General features: G+C 41.9%; 1 protein-coding gene across 14 annotated transcripts in view; it reads left to right on the top strand.

Moving 5' to 3' along the window:
• Positions 1–25,134, top strand: part of SCUBE3 (signal peptide, CUB domain and EGF like domain containing 3) — a 230,431-nt gene that overhangs the window by 147,971 nt on the left and 57,326 nt on the right. For 12 of the 14 annotated variants that reach the window (XM_061632341.1, XM_061632340.1, XM_061632355.1 and 9 more), the window contains one exon: positions 21,771–21,818. The exons of the other annotated variants lie outside the window; for them this stretch is intronic. In XM_061632341.1, the coding sequence (XP_061488325.1) occupies positions 21,771–21,818 (48 nt within the window). The remainder of the gene's footprint in view (positions 1–21,770; positions 21,819–25,134) is intronic. 14 annotated transcript variants of the gene reach the window in all.

Raw genomic sequence — 25,134 nt, 5'->3', positions numbered from 1 at the left:
TAAAGTGCGACTTGACTGTTTGCATTTTTGCTGTAAGCCATGGCTAGTTGGCTACCCCTTTGATTGAAAGGATACCAGAGGAAAATGGAGAGGAGGATTTTTAAGTCAAGTGTCCAGATCCTCTGGAGTGCTTGTTTTTTAAAGGTATAAAGACAAGGAGGTTCTTGCCAATTGTCTTACCGAGAAGCAAAATGTGCAGGCAATATTCTACCCAATCAAAATGTGATGCAGCCTAAGCACCACCAAAGGAGATGTGATGGTTAGAAACTATAAGCCTCAGAAATAAATGGCCTGAGCTTGCACAGAGTGCACTTGCCTCACCAATGAAGAACCTCTGTTTGTATTTAATAAGGTAATTCCACAACGGGTATCTTTTGTAAACCCAGTACATCTTATAATCATCACAGGAACAGCCTGCTGGATCAGGCAAAGGCCCACCTAGTCCAGCATCCTGTTCTCAGAGTAACCAACCAAACACGCGCAAAGCATTTTTTAAATCTAAAAAAGCCAGGAATGCAAAACCTCCATACTTCTCTCAGGTCTAAAAGACACACATATTTATATCTGCAGTTCCAAACTTAAATACAACACACCAACCATTGCTAATACTTTAAAATTCTATTACCCATCTTGTTAAGTGATTCCTCATAACAGTGTTTCACAATAATGCAAGAATGTTTTCAAACATGGTGTGTAGTGAGTTAAGGTCAGATTTTGGTGGATTTGGGGCGTGGGTCTGGTGGGGAAATTATTTTCTTGTTGGCAACACTGATATCCCCCTCCCCTATAGTGCTCAGGCAGCTTCTGTAGGTGGCGCGTGCTATTAGTGCATTTGGTGGGTGTGCCTAGGATTTGAGGTCTAGACTGTGCAGCAGCCTAGTCGAGTCCGGGGCAGGACCTGAGAAGAAGCCGAGAGGTGACTGAGCTAGCTCTCCAAGGCCCAGGAAGCCTAATGTCCTTACTAACTTAGATCAGGCAATGGGGAGCTGGAATATTGTGTGTGCTTGTGTGTCTGGGAGGCATTTGTTCCCTAGTTCATTAAAAAAGTTGAAAAAGATACCCTTTCAAAATGGTTTTGAAGAGTATAATGTGGCTAGAGCCTTAGTTGCAACAGTTTAGACCTACACCCAACTGTACGAATCATTATAAATAATTAATCTCATTTAACTTTGTACTACGAAAATAGGGCATGTGACATTTGCTGGTAGAGCCATCAGAAGCAGTGTTAGCTGGCTAGCCCAAGGCCTTTCTGTAGAATAGAGACTGTGTGCTTGTGCAGTTAATTCTAGCACCTGTAGTTTGGAGAGACGTATAGTTCCTATGTGATGCTGTCAAGCATTTCCTTATGAAAAGTGATGTTTATAGGTATTAATTTGTTTTTTAAAGTGAAAATTCTCTTAATTGCTTTTCTGGCATGGCAAAGGGGTCCAGGGTAGTTAGTTCCGGGAAGCAGCTGCCTTAGGAGAACTGAAGTCACAGTTCATGAGCTTACTAAAACATTGTACCTGTACAAGGAAGCCTTTCCACGCATGTATACTTTGTATGCTGCAGGACTCACCTTTGGTGCATCTACAGCTGTGTGTGAAAATTCATTCTCAACTTTGACACATGTGCTGACACCATACAGGTGTTCGATGCTTAATCAGAGAAAAGCAAACTTAGTAATCTTGGCTTTTGAAAGTAACATATTTGAAGGAATTTCAAGTGAACAGTTCCTCTGCAAGTTTGCAGAGGAATCACAGTGCATTAGACGTTATTAACAACTTAGATAATTATGGTAGGATGACTTGCACAATATACATTTACTTCCTAGTCACTGTTATTTAGTTTACACCACTATTTTGCATGTGGAAAATATTGTATTTAAATTGATTTGCTTTTCTGTAAATTTCACAAGTCATAGGTCCTAATTAAAATGTATGAATTAGAGTTTATTTTTGTCATTATCTATGAAGACTTTTCCTCCAAAAACCTTTTTTATAGTGACCAATGTCTCAACCCTTCTGCTCCCCCATTTTGTCTCTGCCTCCCCAATGAAAATTGTCTCACTACATTCCTGTAGTGTAGGGCTCCTGCTGGGAGGAAGGGTGGGATATAAATCAAATAACAATAATTCCTGGAATCCATAAAATCATATGATGATTCAAGCTTGTACCCAAAGGTCCAGCTATTCTGGATTGCTTACCATCTGGTACATTTGAAGGAAAGGGGGACTTAAAAATAGTACTCTTCCAGGATGACAGATTTCATCTGACAAAGGTTTTGTACTAACTGAGATTAATGTAATATGTTGACTGACCTGCTATAGAACTAGGGATAGATAGATCTGTCAGTTTTGGTTCTCTCAGTTTCTCATTTTTCCAACCTTAAATTCATTTCTCCACCTTTCTGCAGCCATTTGTGAAAATCCTGATGAAAATTAATCAGTGTTTTAGTGTAAATTTCTCTTAATAAACACAGTTTTGTATGAAGCTTGGTCTAATATACACATTTTTTCAAAACCATGTCCCCTGACTGTTTATTTATTTATTAAATTTATATCCTGCCCTTCCTCCCAGAAGGAGCCCAGGGTGGCAACCCCCCCCCGAAAGTGTGGATTTGGTAGATTTGCCTTTAAATGTGAACTGAATTGGATTTCTGCCCCATCCCTATATAGAGCATAGGCCAGCTGGGGTCATTTCTGATTGAAGGAGCACCTTACACATTTTTGCAGGGGGAGGACATGTTCTACACAAATGGGGGCACAGCTACTCATTGTGGATGGCAAAATGATAACAGATGACAAAGAAAAGGCAGAAGTGCTCAATTCCTACTTTGGCTCAGTCTTCTCCCAAAAAAGGGCCTTTGACCCTCAGGGGAAACATGAAGTAGAGAGGTCTGGATTGGACCTTGAGATGGACAGACAAATGGTCAGGGAATACCTAATGACTTTGAATGAGTTCAAATCTCCAGGGTGCAAGAAACTGCATCCTAGAGTATTGAAGGAACTGGCTGAAGAACTCTCAGAACCGCTCTCTATTATCTTTGCGAAATCATGGAGGACCGGTGAAGTGCCGGATTACTGGAGGAGAGCTAATGTTGTCCCTATCTTCAAAAAGGGCAAGGAGGAGGAACCGGGGAACTACAGACCAGTCAGCCTAACATCAGTCCCTGGAAAAATTCTGGAGCAGATTATAAAACAGTCAATCTCTAAGCACCTTGAAAGCAATGCAGTGATTATTAGGGGCCAGCATGGATTTATGAAGAACAAATCCTGCCAAACTAATCTCATCTCATTTTTTGATCAGGTAACCTCCCTTGTAGACTGTGGGAATGCTGTGGACATAATATATCTCAACTTCAGCAAAGCTTTTGACAGAGTGCCCCATGATATTCTGATTAGCAAGATAGCTAAATGTGGGCTGGATGGAACAACTATTAGATGGATCCACAGTTGGCTCTGGAATCATACTCAAAGAGTGCTTATCAATGGTTCCTTCTCTAACTGGGTGGAAGTAACGAGTGGGGTACCACGGGGCTCGGTCCTGGGCCCAGTGCTCTTTAACATTTTTATTAACGATTTGGATGAGGAGGTACAAAGCATGCTTATCAAATTTGCAGATGATAGAAAGTTGGGGGGCATAGCTAATACCGTGGAAGACAGACACAAAATTCAAAGGGACCTTGACAGGCTGGAGCATTGGGCTGAAAACAACAGAATGAAATTCAACAGGGAGAAATGCAAAGTTCTACACTTAGGAAAAAGAAACCAAATGCACAGTTATAACATGCGGGATACTTGGCTCAGCAGTACGACATGTGAGAAGGATTTTGGAATTGTCGTTGATCACAAGCTGAATATGAGCCAACAGTGTGATGTGGCTGCAAAAAAGGCAAATGTTATATTAGGCTGCATTAACAGAAGTATAGGTTCCAAATCGCGTGAAGTACTAGTTCCCCTCTTTTTAGCACTGGTTAGGCCTCATCTTGAATTCTGTGTCCAGTTCTGGTCTCCACACTTCAAGAAGGATGCAGACAAACTGGAACAGGTTCAGAGGAGGGCAACAAGAATGGTCAGGGGACTGGAAACCAAGCCCATGAGGAGAGAGTGAAAGAACTGGGCATGTTTAGCCTGGAGAAGAGAAGACTGAGGGGAGACATGACAGCACTCTTCAAGTACATGAAAGGTTGTCACATAGAGGAGGGTCGGGATCTCTTCTCGATCGTCCCAGAATGCAGGACACAGAATAACGGGCTCAAGTTGCAGGAAGTCAGTTTTTGACTGGACATCAGAAAAAACTTCCTAACTGTTAGAGCCATATGACAATGGAACCAATTACTAGAGAGGTAGTGGGCTCACCGACCCTGGAGGCATTCAAGAGGCAGGTGGACAGCCATCTGTTGGGAATGCTTTGATTTGGATTCCTGCATTGAGCAGGGGGTCGGACTCGATGGCCTTGTAGGCCCCTTCCAATTCTACTATTCTATGATTCTATGAAATATATACTTACAAAAATGGATGTGCAACTTGGAGAATTCATCCCTGCTGGTCTTGAGTCATTAATGAGGTGTGTGAGCCTTTATAGATCAAAGGGGTTCCACATATCTCCTAGTACAACTTTTTGCCCTGAGGCAGGGCATCTAAAATTCAAATCTTCACCAACAGATGCTTTTATTTGGTGTGCACATGCACATACACACACACATACACATAGGGAAGAAGGTGACTTCATAATTTGTTCTGGCAACTTGATCCATTGGTGAACTAATTTTTAGAGTTAATAGGTTCTTTTCCCCCCAAGCTTCAACTTAAACCTTCCATGCTATAATGTTTATAATTTTGTTTCTTGTACTTTCTTCAGATAATATGGTCAAAAAGAGCTTTTCCCCATCCCAACCTGTTAAAATATATAGAAGTTGCAACTGTGCCGCCCCTTCTCCTTCTCCTTTTCTCTAGGATGAACGCATACATTTCCTTCAACCTATGTGCATATAAATTGTCTTCTAGGATTTTCATTCTCCATATAACCTGACTATGAAATATGTGTTGGCAGAACACAAATATTCTGGTTGCTGAGCTTTCACACAAATGTTTTCTTGATAAAAAAAAAAGTGCAGAAGCGCTAAGAGCCTTCTGCACTACCAGCAATGCTACAAGTTCCTCCTCAGGAGGAAAATATCTCTACTGCCTCTGGCTGCTTCCAGATTATTCCTGTGTTGCAGTTGTGATTCAGTCACATACCAGCAAATTCAGGTCAGACAATTAAAGTGGATTTGGTGCTCTTGAGCAACAAACCTGCTTCCAAAAAAACCGCCAGATTTTTTTGCTGTAAGGCAAGAGATTTGTTATTTACTCACAAACAAATCAGAATGAATGGTCAGTGAATAGCAGACAGTACATAACCTCCCTGCAAACAAATCAGGTTGAATGCTTAATAAACAGGTTGTCTGGAAGCAACTGCTATAAGGGAATGCTGTGAGTGTTGGCTGTAGTTTTTGGGGAGAGGGGGGCTTTGGACAAGATGTCCCCTGAAGGAAGAGGAGCCCCTTGGGTATCTTCACTATACCTTCTCATATCTACTTGGTCTGTCCCTGTAGACCCAATTTTCAGCACTTCCCAGAGGGAGAGGGCAGGATTCGATTCCTTCTCCATGCTTCTGTTACTGCTTGCTTCCAAATGAACAAGCTGGCTCTGGCAGCAAGGAGAAGAAGAAAATCCTGGTGCCTCTAAGGCTTGGCAGCAGATGCTTCCCCCCCAGGTCAGTATGTGCTTTGGTTTCTCTCTCCCTCTTCTCCTTCTCTGCCCTCCATAATCCCTGTGATTGCTTCCTACCTTCCTTTTGATATAGCCTCCAGTCCTTTTGCAAGGGGCTGCAAGGCAAGACAGACATCCTATAGATTTGTTCTCTTGTGCCTTTAACAGCAGCCTATCACGTAGAAATTAGGCTGATGCACTTTCCCCTATGATCTTATCTCCTACCTAGAAAAACTTTGTCTGTTACTGTCTCTGTGTCTGGTTGCAGAGGAGTGGGGCCAGAGGGAAGATAAAGTGACATTACTATAGACAAGGGAGCTTTGGAAGCCAGAGGACTGTGAGCGAGAGAGCCTGATAGGGTTGCCAGAACCAAAGCTTGTACTCTTAAGAGAGGCATAGAATAGGGAAAGTCCACCAAGTGCCACTTCTGTCTCTGCTAGAATATGACTGTGAAAAGCCGTATCAAATTAAATGTACTTCTGTGCAACTCAGTGTTGGGACTAGGGATGGATGAATCTGTTAATTTTGATTTCCCTCAGTTTTTCATTTTTCCAGTCTTAAGTTCAATTCTTCACATTTCTGCATCAGTGTGTGATTTTTTCAAAAACTTCATCAGCATTTTAGTGCAAATTTCTCCTAATACACACATTTTTGCAAGCATCTTTCCCTAACAGTGCATTTTATGTTATTTTCACTAGGATATGCATTTGTGTACACACTTTCTCCTAAAATGCACATTTTAAAAATATATTATATGGTTGGAGAGCTGCCTCACAAATTTTGGAGAAGTGTGGATTTCAAAGGATTTCTGTGTTTCGGTCTGCATATTGTTTTGGAAGGGGCTGATTAGGTTAAGTTCACATCACAATTTGAACCAAACTGAATTTCTTCCCAATCCCTAGTCAGGGCCCTCTCAGGGGAAGTTTCGCCTTCTTAATATCTGTGTATTAGACTGCTTTTGTAAAAAAGGCACAGGAGGGAGTAGGGAGAGGAAAAATGAAAAATCAAGACAATCTGGCAGTCCCATTCACAGGCAGGTCACAATGGTGATTGTTGGCCTCTAGTTCTTATTCAGTGTAGAAAGCCTTTTGGCTTCACCATTCTCCTTCTGTAGATTACTACATTCAGGTAACTTACACTACTAGGTAGTTGTAAGGCACAGAGCCAGGCTGCATCTTGTTGAATAACCTAAGGGCCAAAGCAGAGTTGAAAGGATGAGCTCAGTCCTCCTCCCTTTCAGGGTACCAGACTAGACTTTATGACAGCAGCTCAGTGATCGGGTCTCCCACTGTTTTTTTTTTAAAAATCACCTCAATCTCAGCTTTTTAAAAACCTCAATAGATTGGGACCATGGTGTTGAGGGAGGGAAGTTTAATCCTTTATCTCCTTGTTGTTTTCTCATCGAAAATTGTATACACACCATGGCTGCTATATGTTTCTACAGGGAAACGGTATAGGTTCCATACACATATCTGTATTTCCCCCTGTGGGATATTGGAGATGTGACAGGATGGGGATGGGGAGGAAAGGTTAGTTCCCTCCTAGCCAGTGTTATGGTTCCCATTGGATTTTGGGGAGGGGGGCTGCAGCTCCTGTTACAGTGTAATCTTATACATGTGTAGTCGAATTCATTGGACTTACTTCCAAATGTGGATAGCAGGGGCGGATAACTTTTTTTCGATGGAGGGCCATTGATCTACAGGAAAAGGCAGTGTTGATCTAGAGCTGACAATGGATGCAGGCAGAGCCAGAAATGAGCTGAGCCACCCCATTTGCTCTCTCTGGCTCCTCCTTTCTCTCTCTCTGTGTGTGTTACAGTCACAACAGCCCTCGCCCACTGCTGAGCAAGGCCTTGGTGGCCAAGCAAACATTTGTAGCTGCTGGGATGTGCCCTTGTAGCTGACCTCATACTGCAGCTTTGAAAGGAAGTGCCTCCATCCTTTTCCTCCAGCCACACAGCGAGGGGGGAGTGGAAGTGTGCCACCTCTCCTTGCCTCTGCACCTGCTAGATAGTAGAGGATTTGACAGGGCCAGCACCAGACTTCAGTGGTGCCCACAACACTTTCTTAGTTCCTGGCCAGCATCAGCCTGGCTCCCACTGCCCAGATCACCTTTGGCGCTGCTGAAGCAGGTGCTACTGCTGCCAGTCACTCCTCTCTGCTCCTCTGCCTAGGCCTGGATGTGTTTCCCTAATGAGAGGCAATGGCTGTTTGAAAAGGGAGGCAATCTGATGCTCAGCTCAGTTGCATGGTGGCAGCCTTCAATCTTAAATTGTCCAAAATGCAAAACATTAGCACTGAGGACTGCATTTTGGGAAATCAACTCAGCTCCCATTGCAAAATGCTGCCACTACTGCTGCTAGTCAGGGATTTGTCTGGAAGGGGAGACATGAGTGACTGGCAGTAGTGGGGCAACAGCAGTGCCAGCAAGGAGCCCTGGTAGAAGAAGCAGCTAGAGTGGTAATGGGGCCTTTTGAGTCCTGGGACCATTGGCCAGTGTCTAGCCAAGTCCTGACACCATCCCTGCGACACTGTATAGGACGGCAGCCTTAAGCTCTTAAAAAACAGTGGGAGAGATCATTACAGATCTGTCATCTGTAGTTTTGCTGAGAGGGTAGCAGTGGGACAGATAAATAACGCAATGCAATGCAAAAGCTACATGTATAGGAATGTTCTCCATGCTGGCTACAATCATTGTTGCCCAGCTATTCTTCAGGTTCCTAATGCAAAATGAAGTTTAAAAAAGATTTTATTGCTAAAAGGTTTAAAAATAAAAATGTGCTTGCTTAATACTACAAATGGAGGGTTGTGCGCAATAAATTTGGAAATTCCTAGGGATTGCAACAAGAAAGAGTTAGCTGGGAATATACTGCATCTTTGGAACTTGGCGTTCGTACAATATGTCACTTTAAAACTAAATAACAAACAGAGATAAGTTTAGTTTTATGGCTAGTTTTGCCCTTTTTCATGTACTTGGTTGTGTGTGGCTAATTTTCTTTAACCAATAGCTGGCACTGTGTGTGCGTGTGCGTGGTGGGATGGACAGATTGCAGCCATTGGGAAAAAGTTCCATTTGTTCCAATAGAAACTTACTTTTCCAATCCAATGCAAATAGCAGGTATGGTGGGCCCAGTCCTGCTGAACCCTCTCCCCCGGCAGCTATTGGTTAAACAAAAAACAGTGACACAATGCCAAACTATGTGGTAAAAGTCATATTTATGTCAGCTCAGCCCCTTGCCAGCTATTGGTTTATTTTGGCCCAAATAGTTTGTGCTGAGTCTGAAATAAAGGGAACAAAGTATGATGGAACAAATGGAAGAATTAATCAAGTACCACAATATTAGTAGAGATATGTGGATGAATATCCAAACTCTCTCTCTCTCTCTCTAATATATAATTTTAATATGAACATGCCAGTCAGAAAATATGTGTGAACATTTAACATATTCATGTTTGTTCATCTCCATTTAATTGAATATAATGTTATATTGATGCACAGTTGGTTTATTTTCTGATTTGTCCTCTTTCAGACATGTACTCTGTCAATGCTTAGGAATTACAGAATTTTCAGCGTCTTGAAGGAAGGAGTCTGATACTTGCACCAGGGACAGTTGCTGTCTTGTCTTTAATTATTATCCTCTGCTCTCCTGGGAAGGATTGGAAAGGTTAATATTAGAACATAACAGCCAGTTCTAACAAAAAACTTGGCATCATGAAGTTTCAGCCTGAAAACAATTGCCAGAATGAAAGAGAGTTCCCCATATTTGATTTGTGTGTGTTTTGGAATACTAAAACATCAGAGAGAGAGAGAAAGGTTACTGGTTTCAGATGCTTATGCAGCTTGACAGCAGATTAATTTTAAGAAGTCCCATATAGGAAGTGATCAAGCCACAAATTGCTGTAAATATTTCTATTCTTATTGCGTTTTTTAAAAAAGGAATTAAAAACAGTTCAGATATTACCCTTGAGTGCATCTCCTGAGCTTCTCAGTACTCTGCACAGTTTTCACATGACAATTTCTTGCTGGGATCTAGAGGCAGTCAAGCCAATCTTGATCCATTCACTGAGTACTGTGAAAGGCCCCTTTGATTTAACATCCAGTGTGATGTTGCTGCCATACCAACCAAAGTCAACCCAAAACTTGCTCCCCCCCACCCCCCACCATTATTGTAAGCATAGAATACATATCTCTTCCATTGTGGCAGTAGCTGAGTATCTTACAACCAGTTTGTATTCCCAAGTCAGCCATTTGGTACTGTTATTTTTATGTAATGTATGGAGAATTGTGGTCCAGAAACGCTGGCGCCTGGATTCCTAGCAAATAAACTTGGAAATAAGTCACACTCATTTCAATTGAACTTCCAAGTAATGTGCTTAAGGGTGCAGTTTAAAAGCTTGATCCTGTGTTAAGGGCCAAGACTCATCTTTAATTTTGGTCATATGGAATAACGATTAGCTTTTTTATTTGCCAAAGTGGAATTCTAAAAAAGTAGTTCTCTCATCACTTTTTGTATGGCTTGTCTTCACACCACATCTTCCTTTTCCCCATGTAATATTGTGCTCAAATTGAGGATTGTGAGTAACTTAAAGCATGGAAGAGAAAACTCAGCTTAATGTAGAACTCTTGAAATGAAGACTACTATTTCTTTCTGCATATAATCATCTGGGCTTTCTTTAGTCATGTGATAGAGTTCATTCACATCTATGTTCACTGATGCATCTATTCAGTCTGATTTCAGGTGATGCCAATTATATTGTACCTGTCGTGAGTCCTGCTGGGAGGGGGTGGATGGACAAGAATGGAGCAGAGGAGGGAGAGGAAGAGTGGGAAGTTCAAGCCGGGAAAGGGCCAAGTGGGGAATTGGACTCAGTGGGTGCCCCAGCTCCAGACTTTGATAGTTCAACTCCCGCAGATCCAGACATCCCAGCGGAGAGCCAACCAGACCAGCCAATTGTTTCCAGCCAGACGCTTCCCCTGCATCTGCACCCCCAACAAGCAGCCCTCCTCTTTCAGAGGGGGAAGACAGAACGGTGATGGAGGCTCTGCCCTCGCCTCGCACCAGGAGGTAAATGTGGTGGGAGATTCCACAGACATAGTTGAGGCCGAGTCTTCACCTATGGGTTTGCTCCCAACAGTGACAGTTGGCACACGCAAGCAGGGGGAACCTGCCCAGCCTTACTTAAGCCAAGAGGGGGAAGTAGTTGTAGTCTTAATGCCACAAAGTTGTGCCTAGTTAGCCTAGAGAGATGCTGAGTTCTGAGTAAGCTGTAGGTAGATTCATGAAGCGCACTAAATTGAAACTGTCTCTTACTACAGTAAAAGAAAAAGCTACAGCTGTGTTTGAGTCTGAGTTCTTCGAGTTTGGCAGGAAAGTACCTTTCACTCACTAAGTGCCTTTCCAGTCAATTAACTTAATAGTGTAACAGATCCACAGTTAATGCTCAGTTATAGTATGAAACCGAGACATTTTCCCTAAAAGTAGCACTTCTGTTGAAGAACATTATATTTTCCCAGAACCCCAACAACTATATTGTAGATGGGAAAATACAAATGTTTCACTTAACTAATGCATCAAGCAAGGTACTAGCAAGCAGGGTGGAATAATTTCAATGCAGGTGATTTAAAGCAATGAGTTTTTAAAAATATTTTTTCTAAATTTTAAAAATCTGTGATTTAAATCACCAAGTAAAAATACAAGTTTAAATCAAGTTTCTCATTTTGAAATTCATACAAATATACGTAATAACTGCTTGCTAAAACAATTAAAACATATTGATTTGCAACTGAATGTATATCAGGGATGAGGAAAATGTGGCCCTCCAGAATTTGTTGGGTTTCAGCTCCCATCAGCCCCAGCCAGCATATCAATGTGTTGGAGATTATGGGAGTTGTAGTCCAAAAAATAGCAGCTGAAGTGGAGCAGAGCTGCAGAGTTACCCTCCAAACATCAGCATAACTGCAGCTTACCTGGACAGTGCTGAAGCAAAGTGGCTGTGAGGTTGGGACTTTGCAGCTGCGGTAGTACTGGAATGGCTCCCCCAGTGCATCCACACAGTCCTGACTTTGCCCCTGACATGCCCCAGCCCTGTTCAGCTAAGCTGCAGTGATGCCGGCTTTTGGAGTATAGCTCTATGGCTCTACCACACTGTACTGGCTGCACTGAACCCAACAGCATCTGGGCCCAGCTTCCCCATCCTGGCTTTTATACAGTCTAGAAGCATCCTTTGGCCATGGAGCTCAAGTGCCTTTTGCACTACATACCGATGTCTGCTTTCAAAACAGGAGACAGATTTCTGTATGGTTCACTCTTACACATACAAGGATAAACAAGATCACTTATTAAAAGCTAAGGCTACAGTTTTATGCACAATTAGTTGGAAATTTCCATTGAACAAAGGGTGACTTACTTCACAGTATATATGTATAGGATCAGGTTGTAACGGGTTTCCAGAACTTTCCAGAAAGAAGGAATGATATGTACTTAACAAAAGTAGTGTTTCTTCTTGTGGTGGAAAAGGAGTCATCCTTTTTGGTTAGTAGAATTATAAATAGTTGGAATTGAGAACATTATAGAACTCAGGTAGTGGAGGGCATAAAACAGGAATGTATGATCATCCATGTGGGTGTTGCGCCCCAGGCGCAAGGGGAGTCAGGTCAAGGAGAGGAGTCAGATGAGGATGAGGTCCCTGGGGACATTATAGGAGGGGGGACTCTGTCAGTCCTCAGACTTCCTCACTCATCCCTCCTGTCGAGGCAAGTTCCCTTCCTGAGCCGTTGGGAAGCAATCCTTCGCACGCCAACCCCTCCTGCGCCAGAATCCCAGCCTGGCACTTCAAACACTTCCCTGCCAACCAGCTTCCCACTCTCTGAGGTCACGCTGTCACCTAGCGAACCACCACTGTCGGATGGGGCATTGGAGGCTTGTCCCCCCTCACCCCGCCCAAGAAGGCGCAAGAAGCGGGACTATCAGAGAGTGGAACTGCGGAGGAGCCATCGGTTACGGGCAAAGACCTTCCCTACTTAAGCAGGTGCCCACCCAGACTCTAGTGCTGAGTCAACTCTCCCCACACGCTGCAGAGACTGCTTAGTTAGACTAGTTAGGGCAAGCAGTGAGTCAGAATAGACAGGTGTATGAAGCGCACTGCTTTGAATGTAACCATCAAACTAATAAAATGAATTAAACCAAGCCTCACCTCCGTCTCAGGCTCTGGGCAGGACAGTGGGCTCAGGTGATGATCCTGGTGAGATGAAGATGGCATCTCCAAAATGCCAGCACTGGTGATGACCTACCAGTCCCTGGATCCAGTAGAAAGTACAGAATGAAAGTATAGTACATTACAGTGCCTTTTATTAGCATCAAGATAGTTCTCTCTTTTACACAGAAAAATAGCATTTAGCTCTGTGTTTGGTAAATGGCCATGCTTCAGATTTAAGAATATATAAGTATAGGGTTAAACACGCTTGTATTAAATTCAGATTTTCTTTTAAGCTAGGTAATTTTTAGATAGAAACATTTACTGAAATCGAGCTTTTAAATAAATAAATAAATAAATAAAATCCCATTTAAAAACTTTTTTTAAAAAATCATCTTCAGTCCTTTCTGCTCTGTTGAATGAGATTGTATGAGTATCATGGAACCTTATGGGATAGTGTGTACAGTTTCATCACTGATAAATGATAAAGACCCCTCTTTTAGATGATGGGATTTGGGAGTCCAGCAACATTTGGAGGGCTACAGGTTCCCCATCCGTGGTATAAAGGCTAAGGGGCTGAGCAGTGAATCAGGAAGTCCCTGTTCAACTCTTGCCTCTACCATCAATTTGGCTTCAGCTCTTTCATGTGCAGTACAGTGTCGGTGATAATTCTAGTTCTAATATTACAGTTCTCATCGTTCCTGACTGTTGGTGATACTGGATGGGGGTGATGGGAGTTGCAGTCCAACAACAAATGAAGAACCATAAGTTACCCACACCTGTGGTCTAAACTGGGGTAGGAAACCTGCGGCTTTCCAGATGTGCTCCAGTAACATCTGGAGGGCAGAGGTTTCCCACCCCTGGTTTAAACCGTGGGTTCAAAACAAGCCAGGATTTGAAGCTTTAATTGGATTGTGGCATATTCTCAGTTGCCATAATTTAAACAACCACAGTTTGCTGAGTTTGGAGATTACAGGGAACTGGTTTGTTAAAATCAGAAGTGAAACTTTCCAGTCACCTCTGGATTATGAAAAAGGAGGAGGATGTGTGTGAGCCCAAAGCTTGCTGTCATGGCTTCCCATTATGTTGGAACTGGGCCAGAGATAGGTAGATATTTTTCAAAGGCATTTACCAATATATTTTCAAGGACTGCTTGAGGCAGTATTAGTCCTGTTTTCTATTTTTACTGTCGGCCACAAGATAGGTTCCATTTTGCTTAGGAACTTATTGTGGACTCTACAACAACAGGGAGCACATCAAAGAATTCATGGAAAAAAGGCAGGGAACTTGAGACATGGGACACCTCTGCACAGAAACTGAAAAGCTGGTCTTGCAGAGCACATAGCCTGAACTTGTCCTCTTTGTCTCTGTTCCCAGCTATGTGGATGGGAAGGAAAGCAGTGAAGGCTGAAGCATCGTATTAGTATGTACTGCAGGGTATTCTCTGCTCATAGCTGCTTCACTTGGAAAACACTGTTGATTGTGCAGGCAAGGGTTATTACATGTCATCTAACCTTCCCTCCCTGTGGAGGAAACCCAGGGGACAGATTTATAGCTAGGCGAGAGAGTAAGATACCTGCTTCGATATTTATAACTGCCCTTTTTTGTTTTATAGTTGAGTCTTAGCAAACAGCCATCCTCACCCACTCCCCCTTCTCATCCTTCATTTCCACTGAAATATTTTTATCATTTCACAGGGAATAAAATTTCTAGCAAGGCAAATGCAAACCCACTCCCTTGACCAAGCACTTTGAAATTGAATGCGGTGTGTTTGAAGAGCTGCTCCAAACAGGTCGCCTAATACAGGTCCCCTTCAGATCACACTGTGGCAGGAAGTGCAATGAGCTTGCTTGAATGACAGTTTCATTAGGCCACGGCTAGTATTTTTCATTCCCCCACCCCACTTTTTAATGCTGCTTTTAAAAATGTAGATAATGAATAACATTCCTGTTATAGAGTTGGGTCAATCCTAATGAAGGTTGCCTTGTCCCTGGGATCAAAGGCTGGGGAAGAGAGGCAGTAACTTTTAAGTATCAGTTATTTATCTTCTATAAAAATGATTAGTGAATAAAGTGTTGCACAATGGTTTTGTAGAAGACTAGCCTAACAGGCATGGGAGCAGAATGAAAACAATGAACTTGTGTTTACATGCATTAGTGCTAATAGTACTGTATGTATGCAGAATTCAGTGCAGGATTCAGCATTTTGAGAATTTAAAAATTTTCATTCTTAAAAATATAAAATAAAAGCAAACTTCTAGCCCTTATGGCTACAGAGGCGAAATTGAAAAATATACAGACAAGGACCAGTGAAATTGTGGAAGGATGAGCAGAAGTTTTAATGAGGGAAAGACCATCACTCAGTGGTGGAGTACATGCTTTGCTTACAGAAATTCAGTCCCTGGCAGATCCAGCTAAAATGATGAAGTACCAGGTGATGGGAAGACTCTCTGCCTAAGACCCTTGAGAGCCACTGCTGATCAGAGTAGACATTGCTGTGCTTGATGTGCCAGATGCTGATTCAATATAAGGCAGCTTCATATATTCAGTATTGGGGATCAAGTGCTTCACATACCTCTGTGTTTCCTCGCCTCATGGCCAACAGCAGAAGAAAAATGTAAATATATGCAATTTTGCTTTATTTGCATGATTTATTGTGCACATAATATTGCAATATATACACAGTCCTGAGAATAAGTGTGCACTGCTACATTTATTAATTGATTGTAGATAAATTCAGTTTTTTGCCATTAAGGAAGGATAAAGATTTTAGAAGGTGGTCAATCTCACAGTTTAAGTGCAATAATTTTATTATTGTTTCATCATGTGCTTGGTAAACTTGGTATTCAAATATTGTTTGGAATATGCTACTATAGCAGTTAACGTGCTTGTTTAAAATCAATTATGAGACTTGATTACCCTGGATATCCACTGAGGTGTTGCTTGAGAACTTCTGGTGGGGTGTCCTATGCAGTTCATCCTCCTTCTCTTGCTGGAAACAACATAGCTCCAAAATCAGTTGCCAGTTATTGAGCAGATAAATGCCCAGCTCGAGTGAGACCCATTATATGCAGTGCCACAGACTATGAGACAGTGTTTCTGGTTCTTCCCGTTAAAAAGAACATATATGAGATGTATCTGGGTAACTGCTGAACAGGATTTCAAAAACATATGTGCAGAATTAATGTGCTTCTATATAATTCTGTACAAAATCCAGTTAACATTGATAGAGCTCACATATGTGGATATTTTATTATAACAGTGACTTGCTTTCTTCTTGCAATTTGCTCTAAGGACACTACTACCATTTAATGTTGTTTTGGCACAAACATTGCATTGGTGCTGTGCAGTCTACAGACTATGCAACCCTAGCCAGACAGCATATCATCAGGACAAGACTGACAAGCTTGCAGACTGACTAATGATGTTCCCATATGTCATTTCCAACAGTGTGTCTTCCCTTGTTTTTTGATGACCTATAAAGCTGGTTAAACCACTGGTTTCTTGGTGTTTTGTTGAACAATGAGTACAGTGGCCATTTATGAGAGGTAGCATCACAAAACTAAGTACTGGAGTTTTTGATCTTCCACAGTTGCTGTACATAAGCCATTGAATACCTCTCAAATTTCACTGCCCAACTTCAAGCAGCTCATAGCCTGAAGTCATTGGCACTAAACACCACTGCTCCAAGCTGTTTTCAATGGCAGTTTGCTCTATCCCAACTTCTCTTTGCCCCATAGCATTAGCCATCAAATTCTTGGAATTCAGATTTTTTTTCCTATTGAAAGATGCATTCTGCCTGCATTAAGTTGTTTGTAAGATCAAGCAACGTGTGTGTGTGTGTGTGTGTGTGTGTGTGTGTGTGTGTGTGTGTGTGTGTCTGTCTGTCTGTCTGTCTGAGAGGTGCATCATAGAATTGGCAAATCAATACTCACTATTCAATACTATATAAGTGGAAGGAGACAGATGTTAAATACAGTCTTTTAGGACTTGTGTTCAGAGCAGGACCAGCTTCAGAAGGTGCAAGGTCTGACATGTGCCAAAGCCACAAGACCAGCAGATAGCCTGTTACTCCAGTAGTGCCACAATTTCATTTTACATGGAGCACCCAAGAGAATACTCAGTTTACATTACCTGCCTCTTCCAGGTTTTGGGGGACTCCTGAGAGTACCTTGCTGGACAGCCCTTAAAATCCTGGAACCAGCAGCACTGGTTTACAGAGGTTACTGCATAGTGCTCTGTCAGTGGTGCACAATTGGTAATTTTCAGATGCTCATCTTTGCTTCCTTGGGTTTCTTGGGGGATTATTATTGGATTAACCATTAAAGTGGTTGATCACGTCCTGGAGTAATTGTCCTGCGGAGCGCTTAAGGGTGATCTGTAGGCTGATGACACTTATGTTGATGGATGAAATCTGGGATTCCTCAGATATCCTCTGTAAATTGCTTGCTGAGAACTTTGAGGACAAAGTCCTTTGTCTCTGTAGTGAGCCAGATGGCACAATTGATGTAGCTCCAATGCTCCATCAGGCCATGTTTTGTGAGATCAATTTCAGTTTTTGTAGCCTGTTGACATTGACGGGTTAGTTGTGAGTATGAGCCCAACCACATGCCCTCTTGAACCTTGCCCTTCATGGCTGATTAAAGGTTTGTGGTGACACAGCTGCAGGCATTTCTGGAGGAAACTGAATATCTAGATTCATTACAATCTGGGTTCATACCTGGGTTCAGAAGTGAATCTGCCTTGGCTGCCCTGATAGGTGACCTCTATCAGGAGAGGGACGGGGGAATGTGATCCTGTTGCTCTTGCTAGATCTATCATCAGCTCTTAATACCATTAACCATGGTATCCTCCTTGATCATCTATGGGAGATGGGTATTGGGGACACTGTTCTTCAGTGGTTCTGTTTTTATCTCCAGGGATGATTCTAGAAGGTAGCATTGGATTAGTGTTTCTCTGTTGCGTGGCTGTTGAGCTATGGGGTGCCATGAGGCACAATACTGTTTCCAGTGCTATTTAACATCTACATGAAGCTATTGGGAGTGATCATTAGGAGATCTGGAGCAAGGTGTCGTCAGTACGCTGATGATATCCAGATTTATTTCTCTGTAACATCAGAATCAGGAATGGTTGAGCAGGCCCTGGGCCAGTGTCTGGATGCAGTGGTAGGCTGGGTGAGAGCAAATAAACTGAGTCTCAATCCTGGAAAGACAGAGGCTTTGTGGGTGAGTGGTTCCTGGGTCTGGGAATTCAGTAAGTTGCCTGCCCTGGATGGGGTCACATTCTCCCTTAAGGAGCAGGTGCATAGTTTGGGGGTGTTCCTGGATCCATCTCTGTCACTAGAGGCACAGATGCCCTTGGTGGCTGGGAGTGTCTTTTACCAGCTTTGGCTGGTAAGGCAGCTGTGGTCATTCCTGGATCAGGATAGCTTGACCACAGTTTTCTTTGCATTGGTAACCTCAAGAGTGGATTACTGCAATGCAGTGTCTGTGGGGCTACCTTAGAGGATGGTTTGGAGGCTGCAGCTGATGCAAAATGTAGCAGCTAGGTTGCTTGTAGGGGCAAACTATCATCAGCATATAGCATCTTGGTTGCGGGATTTTCACTGGCTGCCAATCTGCTACTGGACCAAGGTTTGGTACCAATATATAAGGCCCTCTACAACTCAGAACCAGGTTATTTGAGAGACTAGCTTATCCCTTATATACCCAGTAGGACACTGCAGTCTGAGGGATTCTTGTTTGCCCGATTCTGGATATGAAGTAACTTTCTGAACAGATGAGGGTCATACCTGATAATAAAGTTCTGGTAGTTGGGCCTAGAAAGTTCAGCAGGCAGTGGACATGAGTCTCCAGAATGTACTGTTTGAATGCTGTCTGAAGCAAACTATATTTTATTCATGAATTGCAAGATACATATATCCCATAATCTAGAGCTCTTGCTATTGTACTTGTGAAGCTTCCCAATTCCTTATCCGTTGTGTGGGTGATTTCAAAATACAGACTGTACATGGAATTCAGGATCTTGCTCCGGAGGGTAGTGTTAGTGGACAGCCTATTTACTTTTGTGGAGACAACAATTTAATATACACAGATAATGGCCAATTTACCATGTATCTGTATATATTATTTTCTAACACATCTGTCCAGTAGGCACTAAACTGAGATTAACAGAAAAGGTGGGGTTGTGCTCCTTAATCATCCTGTTTTCCTCAACATTTTGATTTCACAATTAACAATGTCAGGAGTTTCTGGGACTAGACCTAGCAACCCTTGGGGTTGTGCTCTGCTGTCTTGTCTGGTGAACCACTTAAGCCTTCAGGATGAGAGGTTCCCTGGGCAGTGATGTCCTCTCATGCTCCGGAGTCCACCCATCCAGTGAGCCATTGTTTTCTGCTGATCTGACAGGTGTATAAATACTTTTAGGCTAGGATTGGCCTTGGCCCAACTATGTTTGCCTGGCTCCTGTTCTATTCCCTGCCCATTTGTTTGCTGGATAATCTGTAAGGCCCAGGTCCTGCTGACTGTGCTCCACCCTGCTGGCTGCCTAATGCCAAGCATAAAAACTCAGATGGCCCAGAAGTCTTATGGGAAGCATGAGAACTGTGGATGAAACAAACAGATTTGGAAAGAATGCTATTGAAAGGTGGATGAGCAGAAAACTGAAAAACCATTGGATTCTTGGGGGCTGACAATATAGAAATCTTCCTCTCCTCTCTGCTGCAGAGGAAAAAAGAACACCCATCCCTGACACACATACATGCTCAAATGTTTTGCAAGGAGGGGAAAGCTGATCCTTTGCAACCTGTTTTATGAGCCCTTTTTACAAAAGCTGTTTGCCAAGTGTAGTACAAGATATGGAGATGTTATTTGCAGCAAGATGTGCTGAAAATTGTGGGTTTGACTTTGCCTGGAGCAATGGGGAGTGGGGTATTACTTTCTGTTTATTCTCTCTCCCATTTTCAGGGTGCATCTCTGTGTTTTCTCCACACTGTTTCCTGACTCCAGTATTTGGTTCTCATTAGGCCTAACAAGCTAGCACTCAGACCCTATGACTCTCTCTTGCTCCCCTTGGGATAATTTATTCCACATGCTTGGTGTGCACTACCCGGTTGTATGCTCTCTTGTGCTGCCAGTTTGTTGAACTTTGGGTTAGGCATGTCCAATTAGCTGTTTCTTTGTGTTTGCAAGTGCAAGGCATTAATATGGGTCAACCCTGAGATGTCCCAGGAATGGCAGATGCTTTCATGAAGTTGTCCTCCCATTGCTGCTACAAACCTCACTTCTTCATGTCCTTTTAAAGAAGGAAATGGAAATGGAAGCTTGCACAAGTTCATTTCTTAGTAGGCTCCAGTAAATCTGGAATAGGCCATAGGTCCAGGCTTTATCAAACATAGGTTGATTCTTGGTCTTCCCTATTTCTTTTGCATGAAAGATCTTGTGCTGCTCACTATCCATTCCAAGCCCTCCTTAATAACATATGTTCCTCTGAGATGACTTGGACCTGTTTTGAACCCTTGCTTCACTGCAACTGAGCTTACTCAAAATATCTCTGGTCTTCAACTGTAACCGATACCTTTCTGAAACAGGATATTGTTTTGTCAGTCCTCCTGGGACCATTTGGTTGCACTTCCAACTTGAAAGCATTGCTGAACTGCAAAGCATCTTTCATAGTTGTTGTTGTCGTTTTTAAAAGCAGCTCTTGACCCTGGGTGAGGAAATCACTTTTTATATGATGAAGCTTAAAAATTGTTGCACAATTCAGCACTGGCAACCACTGCATGAAAAACTTTGAGAAAGCCTTTGGTTCACTATGCACTGTAGATCATGGCCTAGTTGTTCCCGATTTAGTATTCCCAGACATCAGCTCAGATATCTGAAACATGTATTCCTTGGAGAAGATGCATGTTCAGTAAAGCAATGGAAGCAGGCTTGGGAAAACTCATGTGATATCTTTTGTGCATCTCTAGCCATGAGATGTGCATAGTCATAGCTGGTATCTGAAGAGTCCAAAGTCAAATTCTGTGGAAGATGCCTTGGAAAATGCATTTAGCACCTAAGAAATTAGGGACTATATAGCAATTAGCTGGGCTGTATTGAATTTACACCCCTAAATACAAATTAAGTTGCAATTCTATGCACACTTACTAGAGGGAAAGAATAAATGAACTCAGTAGGACCTACTTCTGAATAATCATCACAGGATGTTATTAGAAATGTAATTCCTTTATATTTTGCTGTAGTAGTTCAGTTAATTGACTTGATTCTGGAGACGTCTGTGCCTGTTTGCAGATGACAACTTCACACATAAAGCAGATCTTCTGACTCCCCCTTAAAACAGAAGCCGTTTGGCCACTTGTTCTGTATTAGCTGAAATTCTTTGCTGCTCTGAACAGTCACGTTTTATTTTACATGCGTGCTCCCTTATTAGCCAGACATTGCTGTCCTATCCTGTGATAAACAAGAGCTCTTTCAAAGTTACTTCTACATTTGGCTCAAGACGGTAGTTTAATATACTTTCAATACTCATTTTTAATCTCTCTCTTTTTGTCTATTGCTTCTCAGCCTATCTCCTGATAAACCTAGTAGTATTCTAGTGGAGCCTAATCTATGATAACGAAGGTGGGATGTGTGAATGGTGAACAGGAAGGAAACCATTATGAAAATGATTCATTGGCCAAGTGACTGGGTAGTTTCTTTTAGCTAGATTTGAGGGGGGTGGGGGGAAGGGAGGATCACTGAAAAATTGTGACTCATCTGTGCTTTGGGAATATTTCAATTTTTTAAAAAGCCAAACTCCTTGCTGGATACTGTTTCTAAACCACTTTTTTATAATGTTAAACAGGGGAGAGGCACCTCCAGCAGCACGTTACCCCCCAGACGTTTTCTAATGGTAAATATTTTTGTTCTCTATCTCTATGAGGAGTTTTAACTGTAGCTGCATTTTGTATTTTGGAATATAATAACTGGGCACAGGGGCCTGAGCTGTTGTACTAACTGCATGCCTCACTTTGCACCCTAGAGACTAGGGCAGAAGGGCTGCTAAAAGGGGCATTGGTGTTTATTATCTATCTAACCTGCCCCACCTCTGCCATTTCTAAATCCCCTTTTTGCCCTTGTAATCTGCATGGTCCAAGCTATTAGAAAAGAGGGTGCAGGTCTGGAGCTGCCTGGATGGTGGAGAAAGACCTGCAGACCAACAGAAGGAACAATTTTTTTGTGGAATGTGGGGCTTCAGGTGGCTGCTTGCTTTGCTTGTGCTAATGGCCTGTTCTTTTGCTAGAAAATATAACCATCAGTTTTTAGGGGTAAGGGGCAGTGTGTGTTCTCTTATTTGCTTCTATATTATATAATTGTTAAAACAGTCACCCAGACTATTCATTCTATCTAGGAATATTCCAGAAGCTTTTCTGTCTCTGTGAGGTACTTACCTGACCTTCATCACTCCATTTAAAAAAAAACTATGACAATCTTTAATGTATCATAATGTGTGCAAGGCTAGCAGTATTACATCAATGGAAACACAAGACAACAAGGATTCAGTGACTTACCCAAGATGGTGTTGAGAGCCTGTATGTATTCCATTTGGGAAACTTGCTTTTGAGTCCTCATTACTACCACACACTACATCAAATACTGGCTTTTGTTCTACCTAATGAAAGGGCTGTGAGTAGCTTACAACAGCAGATACTAACAGGCCTTCTGGATAAAGATGGGGAATTGTACTTGGATGCTAAGTAGTTACTGTGGGAATTACATCCATATTAACTCTAAAGATGCTGCAGGGAACTTTGAAGAACAGTGGGACATGCTGTGGATGCCATTGGCTAGTTCGTTTCTGCCACTTACTGATAATGGTGGCTTTGTTCTAATGCACATTGTTGTGTGCGACCCTGAAGTCTAGACAGAAGCATAAGGGTAAGCTAAGTGCATCATTCCCCTATTTTTCCATAACATACACATAAGAAGAAAGTCTTTTGTGACTGGGAGAAAGAAAGAAAAAAACTGCTGTTTGCTGCCTTATTTTGTAATGGGGGAATTGAGGTAGGAGTCAAGCACTGAGATGAATTTGAAGCAGACCTTGGATGAAGGCAAAAATAAATTCTATTTTGTATCTCATAGATAGTAAAGATAACACCTGCAGAGACTAAAGGGCCTCTTACGGGGTTTTTTCCCACAGTAATGCAAAATTGTTTGAAACAAGGTGGTGACATAATCGGTGATAGACAACCCCCTTTCTTTTAAGCTGAATATGTTGCATATTCTTCTAAGGACTCTTCTGGATTATCATTTTTTGTGGATGATAGTAAATCATTTCATCACTCCTCGCTAATAGATGGTTTGCACCAGGTATGCACAGTCTATACCTCAAACCCTTAGTTGTTTTACATTCCCAGTGCTTAAAATGAAGGATACCTATTTACACAGAGTGGTAATTTTTCAGGTTGCTGGTATCACCCTTGCATGTCTCACATCACTAGCAATCCATTTTTATTTTACTTTTTTACATCACAAGAGTGCTAAGTCTTGATTACTTCCCAACCACCCTCCCTACTCTACATGGACCACCCACTGCTATTTAATTCAAAGCAAGGGCTCTGCATGTCCTCCATGGGAATATGCTTTTGTCTGTCATAATGGTACCAATATAGCAACCCACGGACATGCTGTGGAGTCTATCATGAGATCCTAGATTATTTTTTTCCTATTTGAGGCCAACTTACACAGCTATAGATTCAGCCCAGGTCTCATGCTTCTTCCAGAAAGTAATTTCCAAAAAAAAAAATTGGAACATATTTCATGTGTCTTCCTAGCCCACATAGTCTTTGATGAAACTTTGCCAAAACCGTTAAAACTAATGATATAAGGGAAGACAAAATGTATCATGTATCATGTAAAATGTATCATGTCAGTCAGGACATGCAGGGATGTAAATATTGATTAAAGGTGGGAAGAAAATTTATTAAGGAACAGCCTGCTTGTATAAAAATGAATTGACATATTTGTGGCCAGGGAGAAAAGAAGAAAATCCAGGATATTGAAATCCATTATATAAACTCAAAGTATCTAAAATGAGAAAAACATAATGCAGCAAATGGGTCTTTTGCTCTCAGAAGCAATCCTCTAGAATCACAATAGCTCTTAGCATCTTTGGTCACTACTCAGACAATAAGATGCCATCTAATTCTATCACAAATTTGTTACATCTGTATATTCATTTTATTTGTTTTTTTCTTAAAAGAAACACAAACCTCTATTTGGTTTACATAGTATTTGAAACAAAATGGGTACATAGAACAATAACTAAAACTGCCAGCATATAATACTCTTCGTCATTTGCATTCCAACATCCCTACTCTTTCAGAAACTCTCAATTTGCTTTTGTTTATTCTTTCTGTTATGTCTGCAGAGCAGAAAGCTGCTGGCTTCCTTGTTCTGTTATCCTTCTGCTTCATGTTACTAGAGTGAATGGCTAAGCTATCACTACCCTCTACTGATATAACTATTGTTATTGCTTAAAATCTGCCCCTCAATATTCACAAGAGAGAGGATCATTACATTAAGTGATGTATACCACACACACAAAATCACTTAGGAACTATACCATCAGACATTTCACTCTAGTTTAGCACAATCTACTATTACCACTGCTCTACTGGGCTCCTACTGGGTTAAAGGGCAGGATATAAGTCTAATAAATAAATAAACAAATAAATAAACAAATGGTTTTGCATAATGTATATAACAGGCTTTGTTGGCTGTCAGATACTATTATTGCCATTTAGCAGACAGGGTACTGAGGCTAAGACATGCTGACTTGTTTAAATGACACCACAGAGGTTTGAACCAAGGTCTTCACATCCATCTCTTTGTCTGCAAGACCACATTGATTCTGGTGTAAACTTGCAAAGACATTGTCGATATTTTGCAATGCCCTTGAAATGTGCTTATAAAATTTTCAATGCAGAAGGTTTTGACTTGTGGCTATGAGGGTAAGCATGCTTCTGGAATCATGGGGGGGGGGGGAAGGCTGCTTAGAGTTTTGAACCAAAAACTGGTGAGGAAATGGTTATGTTTTCCTCCTCTCGTCATCTTTCCTCCCACATTGCTGCTCATCTGAACAAAATTGCCTCCCACTGTTTTTATTAAAGCAAACATTTGGGCTTCATTACACCCATTTACAAATTCTTTTTGCACCATAAATAAAT

The sequence above is a fragment of the Rhineura floridana genome, chromosome 6, assembly GCF_030035675.1.
Source record: "Rhineura floridana isolate rRhiFlo1 chromosome 6, rRhiFlo1.hap2, whole genome shotgun sequence".
In the NCBI taxonomy this organism is placed as follows: Eukaryota; Metazoa; Chordata; class Lepidosauria; order Squamata; family Rhineuridae; genus Rhineura; species Rhineura floridana.
This window is presented reverse-complemented; position numbering and strand designations above follow the sequence as displayed.